The following is a 21,395-nucleotide window of genomic DNA, read 5'->3' on the forward strand; positions in this document are numbered from 1 at the left end:
TGCAAAGCAGTCATGTGAGTAAAGTCACGTGTCACTGAAGGGCCTCACAACATGAGAGGCATGTGATGCACGACGAGTGAGAGAGCGGGCTGGGTTTGTTAGTAGAGGTGAGCGCTACAATGCAGGACATTTGAAGAAACAAAAACCCCTTTCACTGAATGTGGTTATTGATAATGCATTAAACACGAATGGTTAAAAAGTAAGTAGTTTTTTTCAGAAGAATACTTAATACTTTTACCTGTAATTGAGTAATATTTTAGTAATGTGGCAGTACTTGCACTTGAGTAAATTAGTCATTACTCTTCTGTACTTTTTCTCTCAGTTCCATCATTCTGTCAGTTTTATCTTGACTCTATAATATTCTCTAAATGATAGAAATACTCACTTCTATAGTAACCTATATACTCCCTTTCTGCCATAGAAAGAGAGCAATGCAATCTAGTTCCATTATATTTGAGAGAGGGCAAAAATCCCTACAGCTGATATCACAAAAGCTCAGGAGCTCACATTTTGGGGTAAAACTGTCCCTTTAAAAATGTAAACTTCTTGTGAAACCTAAAGTGAAATAAACGTGTAAAAAGGGAATTTGTGGCTTCTGGCTCAACCACTATAGAAAAACGAGGCAACTCAAAAAGCTGCCTCATTGTTATGACAACCAAAATAATAAGTAAGATTGACTAATTTAATAAAAGCAAACAGTCTGTGGTTTAACTGAAGCTGCTGGTGTGGAAAATTCTGATTTTGAACTATGACTTTAGGAGGAAGTAGTCGAACTGGGACATGTTTATGTGACAGTTTTGTTTTTTTTTGGGGGGGGGCATCACCCTCATTAGCAAAATGACCAAAATGCAGAGGATTGTTCAGTTGAACATGTGAGTCTAGTCTGCCTGATCCTTCATCTGACTGAGGTTTGTGCAAGTTAGAGTCTATGGCTCTGACCTTTTTTTTTTTTTTTTTTTAGATAGGAGAAGGGAGGGCTCTGAGGAAAAAAAGGTTGGAAACCACTGTCACAGATGAATGAATATAGAAATACCCAATGAGCAAGAAAAAGCCTTCCCGTGGCACCACTGTCATACCTGCAGTCATGGTAAGAACACACTCTGGTCCACAGACCACCACGTGTTGTCATCGTTTCAGTGTCAGTGCTGTGGGATCGCACACACCAAGTCCTAGGCAAAAAAAAAAAACATAGAAAATCTAAGAAAAATATAAAAATCATTTTGCAGTTTTTCTATATTATCAACTTCTAAAATCCCACTAAGCAAAAGTGCACTAAGCACTTTGGACTACGATGGTTCACTCAACTTTTTTATCTTTTTCTTTTATCATTTTGCCTATAAAAGTGGTCCACACCCACTGTAACAAATCAAGAAATTCGGTATTAAATAAAAAAAATTAAAACAAAATAGACTTGAATTGAACATGCAATTGATTGAAGGCACCAAATCATTTTACATATCTACTTATTTTGAATCAGTAGCGTTCATTTGGGTAGAAACAGGACATGAACAGTAAATCAAGCTCAAGTCGACTGTGGGTGTTCATCTGTGTGTTCATCTGTAGGGTTGTCTATCAAACAAACTCAACCTGTTTTAGAAGCATGAAGAAGAGTGAAATCACAAGACGTCTATGGATAAAATGTGCTGTAAATTTGTGTCTACAGAATAAAACAGACTAAAGAGGGACTGAACCAACTCACTATTATAAAAATACAATTTTGTAATAGTTTCTTTCTAAAACTAGAAAAACAAACAAACACTGGAATAAAATAACTTCATTTATATTTGACTTGTTTCAAGAAAAGGAGAAAACAAAACTAAAACTCCAGAAAGGTTATGTTTCTGGCATATGAAAGGAAGCCCACAAATTCAAAAATGCCAACCAGACACAAGGAGGAGATGCAAGTTTGACCAGAAAGTTCTGGATTTATCTCATCAGCGCTCCATAACGAGATATCTGCCACTACAGACGTGACACTCACTCTTATTGTTCAGTCAAGATCCACTTTCATTGGAGCTTAAAGCTCATTGGTAAGTGATTTCATACTTTGACCTGTAAAGTAAAGCAATAATGCTTTTATAGACAAGAACTGTGAAGACTTTCAAAATCCAGAAATGCTACATATTTAGGATTTTGAGTTAAACTGGAAATCTCTATGATTTAATTATTAAAATAAAAAGACTTCTTTTTCTTTTCTGTCTTAATCTCAACAAGGCCTTTTTATTTCCAAGATAAAAAAAAAGGCGCCTCTTGTTGCCAGATAAACAAACCTAAAAGGGACTGAGCAGGAAACAACACAACAAACAGTCAAACAAATAAAACACTACAACATAAAAAAAAATAGGTTTCATGTTTTCAAAACAAAGGCTGCTGAATTCTGAATTTTATTTGTCAGAGTTATCAGATATAACTTATTTTTTCCTTGAAATGTACACAGTATCTAAATTTAACACTTGGTTAAAGTTAAATTTGTGTAGTTTAATCACTTGATACGTCAGTCCTGTGAGTGGACAGGTAATGTCTTATCTACACTAGAAACAAAGTAATACACACTCAAACAAAAATATAAACGCAACACTTTTGTTTCTGCTCGACTTTTTTTTTTTTTGCTGGAGTTGCAGGATATATAGAGGAGAAGTCCCTCCCCTTCCGGCGTGCCCCATGAGACCTCACTTATTCTGTGATGAGAGACAAATAATTTTTTGTTTCTGAGTGAATTATACGTGTGATGTTTGTCAGTTTAAAAGATTAAAAGTTTTACAAAACAAGAAAGTCACAGTTTGTGGTAGGTCTGTTGTAGTTTAGTTCATTTTGTGTGAAACCGCTCAGTGAACTAGATCTCTCGTCTCACACAATACACGTCACTAATGTCAAAACTGCTGTCGATTGTAATGTTATATTACATGAAGTATTTCATTCAGTGACTCCTGGTCTTTCTATCAGCCAAGAGTTGAAAGAAAGAGCAAGAACCATTGCTCATGTGACTACATCCTCGCACGAAAATGTTAGCTTTTGGAGGGAGAAAGTCATGATGTCGCTGACAAGCCCTCTGGGTGTGTGACGTATCTTCACAGTCTGATACTCCAACAATTTTACAAGAAACAGGGACTTTCTTAATTTGTAAAATTATCTTTTAAACTGACAAGCATCATATGTATAATTTATGGCACAACTCAAGAGGGAAGAAAAAAAGTATTTGCCTCTCGCCATTATCTACCATATCTTTCACTTTGCCTCTTTATTGGCAGGAACTGGAACACGGAAAGTCGCACACACTGATCCAGAGCGTCCCAAACATGCTCACTGGGTTACATGTCTAGTGCGTTTGCAGGCCATGCAAGAACTGGAAGGTTTTCAGCTTCCAGAAATTGTCTACAGATCCTTGCAACACGGGGCTGCCAAATATCATGCTGCAACACGATGTGTTGGTGGGGAATGAATGGAACGACAGAGAACCTCAGGCGCTCATCACGGTATATCTGTGCATTCAAATATCCATCAATAAAATGCACCTGTGTTCACTGTCTGTAGCTCATGCCCGAGCATGAGATAAACCACCGCCACCAAAGGGTTAACACCGTTGACATTAGCAAACTGCTCACCCACATGACACCATGCACACTGTCTGCCATCTGCTGATACAGTGTAAACTGGGATTCATCTGCAAAGAGAACACTTCTCCAAAGTGTCAGATGTCATCAAAGGTGAGCAATTGCCCACTCTGCAGTCAGGTCAAGACCCTGGTGAGGACAACGAGCACAAAGATGAGCCTCTCTGAGCTGTTTCTGACCGTTTGTGCAGAAAGTCTTTGCTCTTGCAGGTGAAGGAGTCGGATGTAGAGGTCCCGGGTCGGCAAAGGTACACATGGTCTGCAGTGGGGCTGTGACACTAACCGCATTATCACAACACCACAGTCACGTGATGTCGACCGCCAGGTTGAGCTTGTCACGTTATTTTATTGTGCAATGCATTTGTGATCAGAGCTACACGCACTCCAAGTCAGTAACACAACCTCTGAGTGATTGACAAGCCAGGAACAAGGACTCTGATTGGTTGACTCTCAACCCAAAGCATCATGGGATTGCCAGTGGATGACTCTTTTCAACACGGAAAAATGGATTATGAGACATTCAGTGTTGGATTTATCATTATGGATTCATTTTACCACATCTCCAAAAAAGAAACCGGTACAATTGCAAGCCGACGTCGTAAAGGTGCAACGCTAAGGTTAGTATTAGCTTAGCATTAGCCTGTAGGGGCTGTAACTGTCACTTTTCAAGCAGTTGGGAAATAACAATCAAGACTTTTCTTGTTCTTAAAAAAAACTGTACTGTACATTTACTGCCATACTGACAGATTTGCGGTAAATTTAAGTTTCTATGAGCAGCACTGATACTCTTAATCTGCTGCTTGGTCGCGTTCCCTCTGAGCTACAATATAGTCCAATTAAACATTGCTGTTTGGGCAATTGTGGTAAACTGCCATCCTTCAGGAATATGTTGCTTTTTCCCCATGGTCAGAAAAAAATCCATACCACCACAGCCCTAGCTTGCAGTTATGAGGCTGGTGGTCAAATCCTGGGAAACGACATGGGAGATGGCTAATGGTATGAAATGAATGTTCAGTTCATGGGCAGCAGCTCTGGTGAACATGCCTACAGTCAGCATGTTAAGTACACAACCCCTAAAAAACTTGTGGCATTGTTTTGTATTGTGATGAGCCCAAGGCACACCTGTGCAATAATCATGCTTTTTAATCAGCATCTTGACATGAATAAGTCTTGTGTGCACAGAAAAAGTTTAAACAAAACAAAAGTGTTGCATTTATATTTTTCTTAGCGTAATTTTGGGAATGTCTTTACTGTGCAACCACTCCTCTCTCAATGAAGTCTAACTCTAGAAATCTCTAGAAAAGGACAAGTTTTTACAGTTTCCTATTGTTTCTTGTTAACATTGTGTCTGGTTCTGTAAATTTTTGCCACAAACTGCTTTCAACAACCTTCGTGACACGTTTCAGGTTACAGGTTGTTTAAAATGTAAACAAAAATGTAAAGAAAAAAAGATTAGCAGATGAATGTGGAAGCTTGAGTGTATGTGTCACATTTGGTCACGACGTCACACGCAAGCATCTAAGAGAGACCTTCCGGAGGGGAAGTGTGGATATACCTTAGTCCTACGGCATGACGGGGGAAGAGGAGGAGGAGGAGGAGATGCACAGGATGAAGAGAAGGAGCAGACAGGAGTGAAGAAGAAAAGGAAGAAGAAAGAGAAGGTGCTCAAGGTGCGGAGAGGGAAGAAGAGAAGCTGGAGCAGGAGGAGGTAACGGAGGAGAAGGAAGAGGAGAACTCATCAGCCGGGTTTCAGTCAGTCAGTCAGGATTTCCCCTCTGTCAATCCTCACCTCGGGCCCCTGAGAGAGACGGAGTGAATGAGAGAGGAGGATAAAGACGGAGTGAGGGGGAGAGACAGATGAGAGAGAAGGGGAGGGAGAGAAACAGAGGGGGGAATCACAAGTGAGACAAGCAAGCAAAGACAAGGGCATAATGTACAAAATGCACAAAAACATGAGGAGGAAAAAGCAAAAGGAAAATAAGAAACCAGCAAGAAATAATAAAAGGCAGGGAGGATGGTGATAGTTATAATCCTTAAGATTTTCACAAAATCAAACCCAATTTTTGTACTATTATTATTTATAGTCTGCATTTTTCTTCAATCAGATACTTCTTTATAAAGCCGTTTTTTTATTGGTAGGTTTGTGGAAGCGTGTAGCATGAACCAAGGAAGAACCCATTAAATTTTGGAGCAAATCCGAATCAGGGCGGATATAATTATTTGTCACTTTCATTAACATCGTGAGATAGGTCATTGGCCTTGACAGAATAAATGCCATACATCTTAAATTTCGGTAGATGGAAAAACGTGGCCAATTCACCATATTCACATGGCGGCCATGTTCCTCTGACTTCATGCCCAGGGCAGGAAGGCATTATTTTTTTCCCCTAGACTGTACCACCACAGTCCACCCTACTATGCTCTGATTGGCTGTGAGCATGAGTGTAGACTGGCACTTGGGAAAAGTTTAGCGAGGTGGTTGAGGTTTATGAGTGGAACGAAAACGGGGCGTTCAGAATCCTGTTTTGTATGCAAGCCCACTGCACTGCAACGCCTTTTTAACACGGAGATGTTCACCTACACATTACTGCTAAATGGGTAACAATTGTTAACCTGTTGGTTTGTTACACAGAACCATCTGGGAAGTCGTCCTTAGAAACTGTTTGGAAAAGGGCAGGCACTTTCAAAAAACACTTGATGTGTAGATACTGTATTGCAGTATTTACGCTAACCTCTTCAGGAGCCACAATTGTTTGTTTGAGATGAGACGTCTCTATGGACGCTTCTCACTGTCCTAAAACCACGCCTGTAGCTGACAGTAGTTGTATGTTTTTTTCCAGGATGACCTGCCCTTCTCTCGCTGTCATTGGCTAGTACTCTGTGTCTTTGTTGGTTTGAGTTGGTTAGGTTGAGGAATGAGGTGCGTGATTGGGTAGGGTTTGGAGAAGGATATCAGGTTAAGCTCATCACAGGCAGAGCAGGGTGGGTCATGCCTTCACCATCCTGGTAAAAAAAAATGTCACTGACAGTAGTCAGTCCTAGGATGCTGATTCCTTTTGGTGTAAAACACAAACAGATAACTTGAAGCCTGGCAAGACGGATTCTCACATGATGTCACAAATCCAGATGGTTTGTTACACAGAGTCATCTGGGAATTCGTCCTTAGAAACTGTTTGGAAAAGGACAGGCACTTTCAAAAAACACTTGGCAAGTGATTGCATGAGTCATCTGTCTTTCATGTCTAACACTGGCTAACTTCAACCAATCAGATCAGACTGGTCCACATCTTTTACAGACTTTTCCCCATTTTTTCTTGGTGATTCAGAAATAAGTCTAATTCAGGACACAATTACACTTTGTGATAAAATAATATGTTTGATAAATGGTCCATGGTTTCACATATGGCCTTTGAATGTGTTGTTTCAAGTTTTTGCTTTCTGGCTTAAAGCATTTGTCCTGATCTAACTTGTTAACTTGATTTGAAAAAACTTACCGATTGAAGCATTTTTTTAAGTTGTTGAAATTATTCTTTCTTTTCAGTGTGTATACTGCCACATTAGGCACATTTAGAAAAGAGTTAACAAAACAAAATATAAAAACAAATAATATAAATGAAATAAATATCCAAAATCAAAACAAAGTATATAAAGGTTGCAACAAAACAATTAAGGAGAAAATATTTTGTGATTACTCCCTCCCCTTCAACCCAAACAGATATGACGTGTCTGCATTGGTCAGGTCAACATGTCACCAAATTGATGCTTAGTGAGACTCTAAAGTCTTCAAATGTGTTTTGTCTTGTCTGTCTTAAAATATTTAACTATAAAATATTTTACAGCTTTTGTTTTTCAAACTGAGCAAAGGACTAAGACTCTGGCCACTTCAGCTCCTTCCATGTTGAACCACAACCATGTAATAAATCAGCAATAATGCAGAAATACGATGTATTAAATCAGGAAGCACGTGGTGAAATAGTTGAAATAAGAGTCATTTCGATCAGACAGAAACATCCACTGTATCTGTTTGAACATCATCAGGTTGCAGACAACGCAAAGACAATGTAGAGACGGACTGCAGACACACACACACACACACACACACACACACACACACACACTGTGACATCTTAGAAATGTGAACTTTTGTGTGTATGGCAGAAAAGGTCTGATTGACCTGTATGACTGTCAAACAAAAACAGTATCAATGAAACAGGAGAGCGTGAATGAACGGAAGTATGTTCTCCATCATGTGTGTGTCTGAGTGTGTGTGTGAGCGTGTGTGTCATCTTGTGTGCAGGCCTACAGTTCGGGCGTATAAAACGTTGCTCAGCTAAAAATAAATAAAGGGCTCGGGAGAGGAGCGAAAAGCATTGTGCGCTGTGAGTCACGACCAGGAGTGGTGGTGACGATACACTCCCCCCCTCCACCACCACCACCAAACACACACACACACACACAATCGCACCTTCTTCTTCCCATTCAAATGCTGACAAGGAGAGTACCGGTTCTCAACACCAATAGACCTCCAGAAACTCCAAGATTTTTCTCACACTCGCAGACACACACAGACACACCGACAACGTGAAGTCAAGAAGGAGACAGACCATGATATCCAGTCAGTGATCATGACATGACAAACACGACAACGAAACATATAAAAAGTCTTTAGATTTTCTAAATTCACAGAAAAGCTCCCCAGAGAGATCCATATCAAAGTAAAACTTACACCACTTTCATGCTACTTAACTTCATTTATAGCACAGTTTATACATTATACAGATATATGCCAGCCAAAAAAAAGAATTGTATTCAACAAAGAATAATGTGCAATCAGAATTTTGGTGGGTTTACTCTCCACGCCATTGCTCTGTACGTTCTGTTTACTGGCACAGACCCGACTCATCCCCAAAATGAGTAGAAAATACAAATTACATTTCTCCTACAAAGGATGAGTCATATTCAATACATCTGCACTCAAAGTAAACATGTGTAATTATTCAGTTATGTAGAGATTTAATGCATTGTCATTAAAATGTTGTGTTGTCAGTCTGTCATTCTGGTTTTTTTTTTTGTGTTTTTTTTTTTTTTTAGCAATTTCTAAGCCTTTAATTTAACTTCTCTCTAGTAACTAGGGATGCACGTTATTTGATCTTCGCCGATACCCGATATTTGCAGAGAACACCAAGTATCTCCTGTGGTGGAATCAACATATTATGATGCCTGCTCTTATCATGATGGCCCACTGGCAGATGCAGACATAAAATACAATGCAAAATGTACACACTGACTCTGCAATTTAATAAAATTACTGCTGGCAGATTTTTCTCTTCATAAATTTGTTGTAATGATCGAGATGACAGCTCTTGAAGGGATGGTTTGTTTTTTTTTTTGAAGTGGGGTTGTATGAGGAACTCATAGTTGCCATGCCTCCAGTTTGGAGAAGCAGCAGGAGTACTGATGTAGGAAGCTAAACGATGTACAGCTGTGGACAAGGTCAGGAGCAAAGTGTATTTTAGTCTCCTAAATCAGTTTAAGTGCATGCTATATTTAGAATATTTTTACTTGCTTGCTCTGATACAGCCTTTTCCATCAAGAAATTACTTTTACATGAGCCAAATATTGCTCTCTCTCCAAACCAACCAAACTCCATTGACAAAATCAGTAATTTTGACTTGCAGAACACAGGAATAACTGGACCTCCACTGCCTCGATTGGTTTGTTTGTTTTATTGTGTGATTTCTGTGTTTTAAGAGGTTCATTCAACATCACACAATAACACAAACAAACTAACAGTTCAAGGCAGTGGTAAGCCAGAAACTCTTGTGTTCTGCAAGGTAAAATTACTGTTTTTAACAAAGGAATCTGGTGGCTTTGGAGAAAACAAAATTTGGTTTACATAAAGTTGGTTTCCCATGAGAAATGTTGCTGTATGACTGCAAAGTAAAGTGGTGAAAATACACTAAATATAGCATACATTTAAACTGATATTCATTTTTTAAGTGGGTCTCTTTTAAGTGGCTAAAATACCTTTTGCTGCTGACCCTGACCCTGACCCTTCCTTCACCGGTTCTCCTGCTGCTTCTCCAAACTGGGGGACATGACACTACAACCCTACTTCAAATAATCTGAACTACTCCTTTCAGATGGGCAATTCTGTAGTGTTGGAGGAACGTGATTTGGCTCCTGCTCGGACGACCAGTGCTGAGCAATCATTGAAAATAGCAACTCTGCTATCCATTTTGGACGCTTCAAAAAACCTCCACACTCTAAACAAACACACATGGCATGAACTATTTAAAGTAGGGATCGAACACTTATTGGTTTCATGATAAACCACAAGAAAATTCCTGATGATTTGAATTATCATTTCAGACTTGTGTTAGATACTGTCCAGCACGAACCAAAGTTAGCAACAGTCTCCCAGACGCATGTTTGTTTTGCATCAGTGAAAACACTGACATCACAAAACCTTCATTATGATACCGATGACATGCCTATATTATTATTATTCATCCCTGTGTGCTGTTATTTAGTTTATGAATGTTTTCACATAAACACAAAGGTAAGTCTTTCCTGAAACAAGTACCACATAAACCTTTACACCATAGATTACATTCTGTGGATCAGACCAAGAAGTTAACTGAACATTTCACTTGTTTTCATGTTGTTGAAGTGTTGTAGTTTAGGTCGCAACAAATAAAACTGTTGAAGGTTTGGCAGACAAGACAGTTAAATTTAAGGACACGATAACGATTTAGTCACGACTGTCTGAGGAAAATCATGACTGAAAATGAAAACTTCAGAACAGTGTGAAAGGTTTTTGGATATGAATGGAATCTGGACCTTCTATCTATTAGATCAGAAAGTAAGGGTTTTTAAAAGAGTAAGACATTGTGTATATTTTTTAACATTTTCAAAACAAGCAGGTTTGTTAGACTCCCAGGGGAAAAAAATAAAAGAAAACTCATGAGTTACTTCGTGTGACTGACTAAAATCTCAGTTTGTCCCGGGTTTGGTTAATGTCAGACTCATGAAAAAATGTCAAGCTCTGTGACTAAAACCCTCCACTCCAGAGCTTGTCCTCCTCCAGCTTTCAAAGTACTCATTTTCTGATTTAATGGGGAAATACCACTTGCATGAAGAACTCATTTATTACTCGGTTATTCCTGTGCTCTTGAACAGATCAATCTATATTTGTCAGCATGCGCATCTCAAACCATTAACTAGAGTGAGGACACTGGTGTGATCTGGGGTTTTCTTCATCCTTTGCCATCATATCCATATAATTTATGCCATTTTCTGCATGTTTTATGTCAGTTTTGCAAAATCAGTTGATGCAATTCTCCATCTTCTCCAATTACTATATTTTTCTCTAAAAAAACAAATTAAATCCCAACCACCAACCAGATTAAGTCTGAAAAATTAAATAGAGATGAATGCTTGAGACAATCACTTGTCAAAAATTCAACAAATTTCATCTTAAGTTCATTTGTACAAATCAAGATCTTTCATATTCAACACAACTGGCTGCATAACAAATAAAATGCTTTTTATTTCTATATAGACAACAGTTTTTCTCTTCCTAAATGTGCAATTTGATTCAGTTTTCATTTGATTTTGATCATATGGAGATTTAGGATATAAAAACTGTTCTTCTTCTTCTCATTGCAAATAAATACTGTTTCTTTACAAACTGAATTTAATCATTTAAACTGAGTGAATTTCAAGACTAAGTGCTGACTGGCCGACATCAGCACCTCATCTAATTCAAAGGACATAAACCTGCTGAGTGGCGGATTTTCAGTCCAACAGCTGAGTGAGGGAGCCAATCATGAGTAAGTCCAGATGTGATGTGTTCACAACTGTTACAGTCCAAATACACAGAACCAACCTCAAAAAAGTCATGCCAACAAATCCCAGTCAAACACCTCGAATTACCTCATGTTTGTATTTGATCTTAAACTCACCGCAAAAAACGAACAACTAATTATTGACATGCACGTATTTTCTGCACCTGTGAGACAAACCTAGCTGATAATCTCTGTGCTTAAACAAACTAAAGACTAACTAGTTAACATTTCAATCCACTGTGAACTTGTTTTAAAGGACCAGTGTGTAGGACTTAATGGTATCTGGCAGTGAGCTTGCAGATTTCAAATAACTCGTCTCATTCACCCCTTCAAAATGTGTAGGAGAACCTATGGTGGCCACATAACTTGCAAAAAAATAAGGCAAAAGGCCCTAATTATAGAAAATGAAAAGCAAGAAGAATGAGAAACCCCAAGAAATGGATGAAATCACTCATTTGCTATGCTAAACAGCCAGTCAAAGAGATCTCTCTTGCTGACTGCCTCTGCCGTCAAGACAACATACTGAATTGGTGGAAAGGTTGCAACTACCATCAGTGGTGCCAGAATAAAGACAGGAAACTGGCATTATATAAGCAGCTGCATTGTCCTCTCCGAAACCACTGGACTCCTTTGACAAAAACATTTTTGTTTTTACATTTTACCTCACAGGACAGAGCAGTTGATCATATACCACTGCCTCGGTCAGTCAGTTTGTGTTATTGTGTGTCTTTAATGTTTCAAAGGATTAGTTTGGATTCACTGAAGTCTCACAATAACACAAACAAGTTACTGGATCGAGGCTGCAGTAGATCAGCAACTCCCGTGTTCTGCAAGGTGAAAGTACTGTTTTTGCCAAAGGAGTCTGGTGGCTTTGGAGAGAGCGATGCAACTGCTTATAAAACAGTGGTTTCCTGTTAAAAGGGGTTGTCTGATGTTAAGGTTAAGTGGTGAAAATATTCTAAATTAGCGTAAACTTCAAATTATGTGGATTTTTTTTACTGGGGTCTTTTTTTACATGGTAAAATACATTTTTCTGCCCCCGGTTTGACTCTGGTTTGGCTGTGACCTGCAGTCCTTTGCTGCATATCTTCCCTCACTCTCTCTTCCCCTTTCCTGTCAATCTTAGACTGTCCTACCAAATGAAACCATAAAAAGCCCCCCAAAACACTTATGTAAAATAAAATATGTTTTGGTGCTCACCCTGACCACAGCAGTACATAACTGTGCTTCAGACACTGGTACTCCTGCTGCTTCTATTAAACAAAGGTGTGCCAACCACCATCAACAGTCAATAAGTACCTCACACAACCCCACTTTAAAAAACCCAAACTATCCTTTAAAATAGTCCGAGGTATTATACGATGCAACTATTTATGGTTTTTTAAGCTATACACTACTGCATCTCAATGGTCGAGTTTTGAAAAGAGCATAAAACTCTTATGATGATTAAGTAAATGTAACTGTAAACTACGTAAGTGTATCTGTGTACAAATATTTTTTCACTGAAGATTTTAATAAGTCACAAGCCAGTGTGGGATCATGTCTTAACATAGACAGTGTAATAAATAGTGAGCGGAGCAGCTGTGGCGTCATCTATCGGTTTCCGAAGAGCCATTTTGAAGCTCTCGGTGTGGTGGCTCAAGCCTTTGCTATCTTGGCATTACTTTACTCAGCTAACTCCCACCTAATCCAAAATTGGGCAAAGAGGGAGAAAGAGGTGGAGCGTGGGTTGGGCTGACACGTCCAAATCAAGCTGCTAACCATCACCTGTTTGCCTAGCAGAAGCAGAGAGGAGGAGTACCAGTATGGAAACTATGCAATGAACTACTGTTGACAGAATCAGCAACAAAGGGTATTTTAGTCACCTACAAAAGATCCAACTAAAAAAAGTCTATATCACAATATTTTCACCACTTTACTTTGCCATCAGACAGCCTTTTCTGGTAGGAAACTGCTGTTGCTGTTAAGCCAAATATCACTCTCTCCAAGCCAACCAGACTCCATTGGTGAAATCAGTAATTTTACCTTGCAGAACACATGAGTTGCTGGTCTACCACTGCTTCAATTGGTTAGTTTATTTCTTTTGTTGTGTGACTTCGATGTTTTAAAGAGGATAATGTGGATTCACTGAACTCATAGTATAACACAAACTAACTAACAGACTGAGGCAGTGGTAGACCAGCAGCTCCCATGTTCTGCAAGGTAAAATGACCGATTTCAACTATGGAGTTTGGTGGCTTGGCATATACAGTGGCAGTTTCCTGTCTGAAAAGGCTGGCTGAAGGCAAGATAAAGCAGTGAAACTATTCTTTTTTTTCCTTCAAAAACTTCTTTTGGGCTTTCATGCCTTTAATAAATAAAACAGCTGAAGTGAGGGCAGCAAAGGGGGTGGGGACAGTTGTGGATGACATCACGCAAAGGGCCACAGGCGGGAGTGGAAACCAGAGGACTCATAGCCTCGTACATGGGACACATGCTCTACCAACTGAGCTACCTGGTTACCCACAGTGAAAATATTCTAAATACAGACTTAAACTGATATTTACGTTTTTAGGTGGGCCATTTTTAAGTGGCTAAAATACCTTTGGTTTTTGACCCTGTCCACAGCAGCTTCCATGCTGGTACTTCTATCTGCTTCTCCAAACTGGAAGCTTGCTGACTGACTTCTACTGTAGATGAGTATCGATAAGCTCCTAATACATGCTACATTACAATAACCTCCAAGTTTCTTAATATTTCAGCCCAGGAGGTTGCAGCTTAGGTAAAACTAGGACCTCCTGCTGGTTGGTCAGGGTGACTCCTTAAAGGATTTAATCAACAAAATATCTTGTTAGTCCATGTCTTATTGAATGACACATGGTGTTTCCTGATCGGATGCCAATTGATGCATTGTAGCCCACCTAAAAAATCTTTATTAGTTTAATTGTTTGCAATATTTACAATATTTTCATTGCTTTACCATGCCATCAGATAGTTTTTTACAACTGGAAATCGCTGTTAGATAAGCCAAAAATCACTCTCTCCAAAGCCACCAGACTTCTTTGACAAAAGCTGCATTTTACCTTGCAGAAAATGGGAGTTGCTCTTCTACCACTGCCAAACATGTTACACAATAACATAAACACAAACAAACGAAACAATAGAGGCAGTGATAGGTGACCCCACCTCATACAACCCCCTTTAAAAAGCCTGAACTATCCCTGTGGGGTGAGGAGAACTTCATCATTGAGATTAATATAATAAAAACATGGTTAGGGAACCATTGTGGTCATGCTTAAAAACAACAATAAACAACAAACAAACAAAAAACAACTTTATCTGCAGGTGAAAATGGTTATTACAGGCTTAATACGCAACATTTTCCTAAGACTTTTATACAAATAAGCTCATTCACACATTGACCCTTTCAGTCATCACTTATATCCCACTAGAAATGTGTGGTGGTGGCTGAATCTGCAGAGACCCTGCCCTCTGCCCGTATGTATGATGTATTTGACATCCTGGAAAGGAGACTCGGCAATGAACTATCTATCTGGTACATTTATGAACAGCTCGGACAAATCCTACTGATTCTACCTTTAAATGCTGGTCTCCTGAGCGTTTTGCAGACCAATCCATCCACCCCAACCTTGTACCTATGAGGACTTTATCGTTCCATAAAAGCATCGTCTGACTTCCTCCTTTGCTCCTGTCATAATTAGCGCTTTGTCACTTGAACGTAAACAAATTTGTCGTTTTAGGGCTGAAACAATCGAAGCTATTGTTCTTTTAAGGAGGGCATCTTTGATATAACAGCATGAACTTCAGTGTAGGTTACACCTTGCCGTCTTGTGTAAGTGGCTGGAAACTTCATTTGGTTCAGTAGAAACACAGCAGACTACACCGTGACCAGGCCAACAGTGGGAGTTAGCAGCAACAAGGACTGCAGTGTGAGGGTAACTGCCCAATCCAGTTGTCTGAAAATGGGGAAAGTAGGGTTTAATTGAAATCCTACATTACATGTCTCAAACTCAAGGCCTGTGGGCCAAATCTGGCCCGACACCTAAGTTTATATGGCATGTGAGAATTGCAAAGAATTTAATTTGTGTGATATAATTCTATGCTGTTACAAAAGTAGGCTGTCCATAAACTTAACATCCCAGAATGCATTCAGACTATGTTATCCATGCACTAAAAGCACCTTGCTGCTACAAGTTAGTACACACTAAATAATACCTCAATATCATTCAGTTGTTTGCAGCCAGGGGTGTAACTTATTACAACTACTCAGCTACTTTAATTAAGTCATTTTGAGGTACTTCTACTTTTATGAGTATTTTTTCAATTCTGTAATTTCACTTGTATGCGAGAACTTGCAAAGAATATAATTTGTGCAATAAAATTCTATGCTCCATATGTCCCAGAATGCATCCTGATTATGTTATCCACACGCTAGAACCATCTATCCTCTGGTTCGTATATGCTACTTATTACATGGCTTTGCTACATACTCAATTATAATTGGTCAATTACAGGTCTAAGGTCTGTTTTTTCTGTATAACAGACCTTTGCTACAAACACAGTTCTGATTATATCATTGCTAAATCATTAAAATCATTTCAAAATTAATATTTTTAATATTTGTAGCAAATTATTGACTTTTTAGGTACATAAGTACGTAAAAACCTGGATAATTTACAGTGAGCAGGTTACTATTGGGAAATAAAGTCAGAAAATCATTTTATGTGCCCATTTTTTTGGGTCTAAGTAACCACGCAATGAGCAGGGTGATTCAAGACCCTTGAAATCCTGCATCATCCTGTCGGGATTTATTTCACAATAATGACCTCACTGTGCATTATCCCTGACATAGCGTGTCAATATCATACAGCTGTTTCCAGTTGTGGAACTCCAGGGGTAAAGGTGATTAATTACAACTACTCAAATTACTGTTTTGGGGAACTTGTATTTTTCTAAGCATTTTTTTCACGTGTGTAATTTTACTTGTACTTAAGTTTGCATTATACTGTGTAATCTACTTGGTTACTTTTAAAATCATAATTGAGAACTGAGTATAATTTGACTTAATATCCAAACCTTTCATCTGTATTATTGTTGCCAACACAACAATGAAAAACACGAGATATGGACGACACAAACCGCTCTGCAGCAGACACAGGTTTGAAGAGGTGACGACTGATCAGAACAGTGCAGGTTGGGCTGGGAGTAATAAAGACTTAAGATCTGATCAGATTTTCAGAACTATTTCCACTAGTGGTTGTATCTCGTGATGTTAATAGTTGCAGCCGAGCAAAATACAGTCATGTCATTTTTAAGAAAATATACAGTTTAGATTTGAAACCTTGCTTGCTCACTGTTATTTTGACTTTAATACTTAATTTTTTCATTTTTTGAAATAAATTATACGGACTTAAATGTCTGCTGGCCATTATTTTTCTAGGCTCTTGATTTTAGAGCTAATGATTGATTGTTAAGTTATTATTGAAACGAATAATCAAATGCAGAGGCAATTATATAATTTGATATTAAGTAGATACATTTATAAAGTCTTACATTTACAACTGGTCCCTTCAGGGTAACCGTCACGCTGATGTGACGCAGGATTAAATTGAATTGGACCTAAATTGTCCTGAACTCTTTTATAACTGACTGGATGAATGCACTAATTTTTGGGGATCTCAATGGTCTTCTTAAACTGGAAAAAAAAAAACAGTATTTGCTTTTCTTCTAAACTATTCACCAAAATCGGCTTCTGAATATATTTGAGAGGAATGGGTGAAAAGAGGTGATAAGAAGATAGTCGTGCAATTGTGCTTTGTGATTCATTCACACCTTGCTGGAATATTTCTAAATAGCTAAGTTTCACAAGTTTTTAGAGGCGCACAACAAGTCACATCATCATCTAAACACTCGCCATATGGGGTCAGCCTCAAACCACTCTCAGCGGATGTTTTCCAGACTAAAACATTGCAGAGCTTGCAAGATGTCGCACTGTAGCAACGTAAGGATAAAGTAAAACTGTTCAGTTCACATATATGAAAAAGTCAGACTTCTGCAGGAACTACATCTGTAAAAATACACCACCTGATCTTATGGGAAATTCATGCTGATTTTTACAAAAGTAAATGTTTTTTTCTGTCATTACATTGTAGGTAATGCGCCTCACACACATCCTCTGCCACATCTACCAACCAAAATGATCTAAAGGACCAGTGTGTAAGATTTACAGGGATCTATTGGCAGTGTATGGCAGGAGTGAAATACAATATTCACATGTATGTTTTGAAAACAAGAACCATTGTTTTTTTAAAAAAACTTAGAATGAGCCCTTTCAACCCTGTCTCCTAAAAATTACGTTTGTATCTTACTAAATTGTTCTCATCATTATATTGTGGTAACAATATAATTCCTGCCTGGATTGTGTTCACAGCCAATGTTTCTGTGAAAGGATAAATGTATGTATTTGCAAGGAGGAGGCTGTGGTTGATGGCAGGTGTACAAAGCGCCGAGTCTGGGTTCCTGTTCTCGTCACTTTTGACTATTGCTGTAGTGACTACAGCTGGATAGCCTATTGCAAAATTGGCTACTTTGGCAGAAAAGAAAACAACAGAACATTTTAGGCCTCGGGTCTGCAGAGTTTTTTCTGAGCGCGTGCACCTTTTCAGTGTGCTCCGCCTTTTTGTGCAGCTGCTCTGAGCTCTAAACTTTTCAGAAAGGTGTCTTCATTGACATCGTCCCTTTTTCAGGCAACCAATCATACATTAGATGGGGACTTGTCACTCTGGTTACCAAAAGAATAGAGGAGTTTACCTTTCTTTTTTTTTTTCCTAATGTGCACCAAAGAACAGAGACTCTGCTCATATCCGTGCAGGAGCCCAGAGGGACAGAGGTTTTTAAAATCGTCTGTGTGTTCAGCTCTCAGTACTTTTAGGGCTTCTAACTGAGTCTCTGTAGTTTCTCTCCTGGGTCGCTGTTTGTACTTGCACGTATCAGCTTTATTTTACTGTTTCATGTTACTGCTGATGAATGAAAACCCAACATTTCATGATTTTGTTGCTTCATAATAAAAACTTTTAGATAATAAAATACTGGGGGAGTTTTATTGTGAAGAATTCATAGGAATTTAATATGGGTAGCCATCGTTTTACAGCCGCTTGACTCAAGACAAGTGTGTAACAAGACACACCTTCAACTGGGTATCACAGATGCAAACCTCCACCTCACTGGGCTGACACCGAATCGTGCAAAGAAATGTCACACAAATAGATACAAATAGATAATAAAAACCAAAGGGGCGATGCTAGACAGTACAACAACAGGGGTCATGGGAATTTTCAAGATATTGTAGAAATAAAACCCACATGCAGGGATGGGGGTTTTGTTTGTTGGTTGGTTTGTTTTTACCACACAGATTCTTCATCCCAGCACACAGAATTTGGTCGGCATCATGTTCCTCTCAAAACACATTTTCTGTTTCAAATTAGTTGTATATAGAGATCATTTCTATGATACTGTGCTGGCCCTTTATATCTACGAAAGGAGTGTGTCATCGTCCATGCAGTTTCACAGCCACTGTAGTTACTCCGACGTGGTTGGAAGGGGAGGGTGAGGTGAGTCGTATTCAGCTGGTTCCGGTCTACAACCTCACTGGTGGATGCTACTAAATCCTTCACAGTTTGACATCTTTACACAAAGCACTAACTGAGGAGGAAAATTATAATCACAGCAGGAATTTGGCTATTATCTAATAAAAATAAAATACACAAGATTGAGACAAAAAGTATTGTGGTCACTTTATGTGGGATGTGATACAAAGATTTGAGGCTTTTGTAGAATATGGACAGAGTTAATGACAAAGAATGCATTGGAATCTAAAGCACGTGTGTCTGGAAAATTATGGATATTGTACTGGAATTTCTGACTGTAAGAAATATGAATCCACCTTAATTTATTATTTCATTTATATGATTTATATGATTATTTATATTATGATAAATGTCTAAATTTATGGCCATTTTGAGATTGGTCATTTTCTTCCTGCGAATAAATCCCAAGAACAGAGCAAATCCATGAGTTAAGGGACGTCCACACCAAGGACTATAGCTATAAATATTAAAAAATATAGTTATAAAATTGTTAGGCGGAGGAATCCACACCGCGATTATAAAGCTGCAGTTTGGACTCCTAGATCCGCTTAAGTTAGAACGATTTTAAAGCTTTAATTTTTATGATTATGGTCATAGTCCTTCCTTTTGACTTCCTTTTTTCCCTAAACAGCTGGACATTGTAGTTTTTATCAAAAGTTATACAAGCAGGGGTAAATAGTGTATTTGTTGTGAACTATTTTCATTCAGTGATTGTGACACATCTGGTTCGCCAGAGTATTTCCAGCTAGCCTGACATCTGCGATCTCTCAGTTCATTTATAATTTCCAGGGGGCATTGTTATCAGCAGACACAGACCAAAATACCTCTGCCGGTTGGATCGACCTACAACTGATCAGAGCAACGAAACGTGTGACGTTGCAGTGAGCGGGGCTGTGCTACATCTGTTTTCAAGAAGAAACTACAGCAGCCTGGTCACAAACTCTCTCAAATTACACCTAAACAGAACACGAAAATATGTTTCTGAAAACATTTGAGGTAAGAGTCTTGATTCATATTTGATCTGACCTGGTTTGACAGTTTGATCTTAGTTTTATGACCCGGTGCATTGTGCTCGAAACGTGTGACTTTTCATATCGGGACCAATGATTCCTCTGTCAGCCATCGTATCAAACCCTCCCCCCACGATATTGAAAAAACGCTCTTGTGATTGGTTTGAAGAGATCCAGAATGGGTGTAAATCTGTTTGAACGAGAGGGCAGAGAGATGAATCAGCTGGAGCAAATTACGCATGAGCTTGCAGCTTCGTCTGGTTCCCAGGCTACTTTCCAGCTGCAGGATGACGTGTAAGATATTCACTCAAAACAAACTACAGTGACCGTGTTCACTGTAATGAAGCAACACAGCATTCAGTGAAACTGTGTGGTATAGTGATGTGTTGATGTTTTTAACACTTTTTGGAAAATAATGGAGCTCTGTGGTGCAGAGGAATAAATTTTGACAACACAGGTGATTCTTGTCAGTAGGATCAAGTCATCATTGGTCTTGGTCTATTCATTTTTTTATGTTAAAAATAAGAAAAACACAGAATTTCACCGGCCTTATCTTTTAAAGGTATAATCAGTAGGATTTGTCTGAATTGTTTCTAAATGCACCAGAAAGATGACAGTTTATTGTTGAGTCTCATAGCCAGGACATCAAATACCAACATTTTAGTTTCACAAAAATGTCACATGCACAGCAAAATAATGAGAAACAAAGGAAATATAGGCAGCCAGTAGGGTCTGTGTGTGTGTGTGTGTGGTTTTTTTTTTAGGAAAATGTTGCATATTATGCCCTTAAAATTAACTTTGCAGCACCTGAAAAAAATACAACCTTTAGCTGTTCCTGATGTATTAGCCCGCAAATATCTTACACACTGAAAATCAAATGGAGGGTTGAATGTAACGGAGGGCATCATTATGACCCACCTACACACACCAGTGTGGTTATGAAAAAGAATCACCTCACTCATTGATTAGCAAATAAATGAGGTAAAATTTTGCATGATTATCATTTGTCTTCATACTTTAAATTGGTCCGATTACTTAAAAACAATGTAATTTCTGGTAAGTCGCCTAAAATGCATTTAATTCTACAGCAGATGTAACCATCACTGTAAAGCCAATCTGTGACGTTTCTCAGCTGAAAACAAACGGATGCTGCTCTCCATGGGATAATCTGCAAAGATAAATGCATAAACAACCATTGTTTATTTTAAATAGCAAGTTACGACGCACATACTGTGAGATGTGTTTGATTGTAACCCCCTGCCATTTTGTAGCCTACGTCC

General features: G+C 38.6%; 1 protein-coding gene across 10 annotated transcripts in view; it reads right to left on the reverse strand.

Annotated features, from left to right (window-relative positions):
• The window catches only part of LOC146316993 (uncharacterized), a 69,358-nt gene that overhangs the window by 32,592 nt on the left and 15,371 nt on the right, over window positions 1–21,395 (reverse strand). For 5 of the 10 annotated variants that reach the window (XM_084734708.1, XM_084734707.1, XM_084734711.1 and 2 more), the window contains one exon: window positions 1,077–1,169. The exons of 1 other annotated variant lie outside the window; for it this stretch is intronic. In XM_084734708.1, the coding sequence (XP_084590834.1) occupies window positions 1,077–1,169 (93 nt within the window). Of the gene's footprint in view, window positions 1–1,076; window positions 1,170–5,165; window positions 5,409–21,395 lie in introns of all 10 variants that reach the window. 4 more of the 10 variants (XR_014771786.1, XR_014771784.1, XR_014771785.1 and 1 more) reach the window with 1 other exon arrangement.

The sequence above is a fragment of the Lutjanus erythropterus genome, chromosome 13 (assembly GCF_056507025.1).
Source record: "Lutjanus erythropterus isolate fLutEry1 chromosome 13, fLutEry1.hap2, whole genome shotgun sequence".
Lineage (NCBI taxonomy): Eukaryota > Metazoa > Chordata > Actinopteri > Lutjaniformes > Lutjanidae > Lutjanus > Lutjanus erythropterus.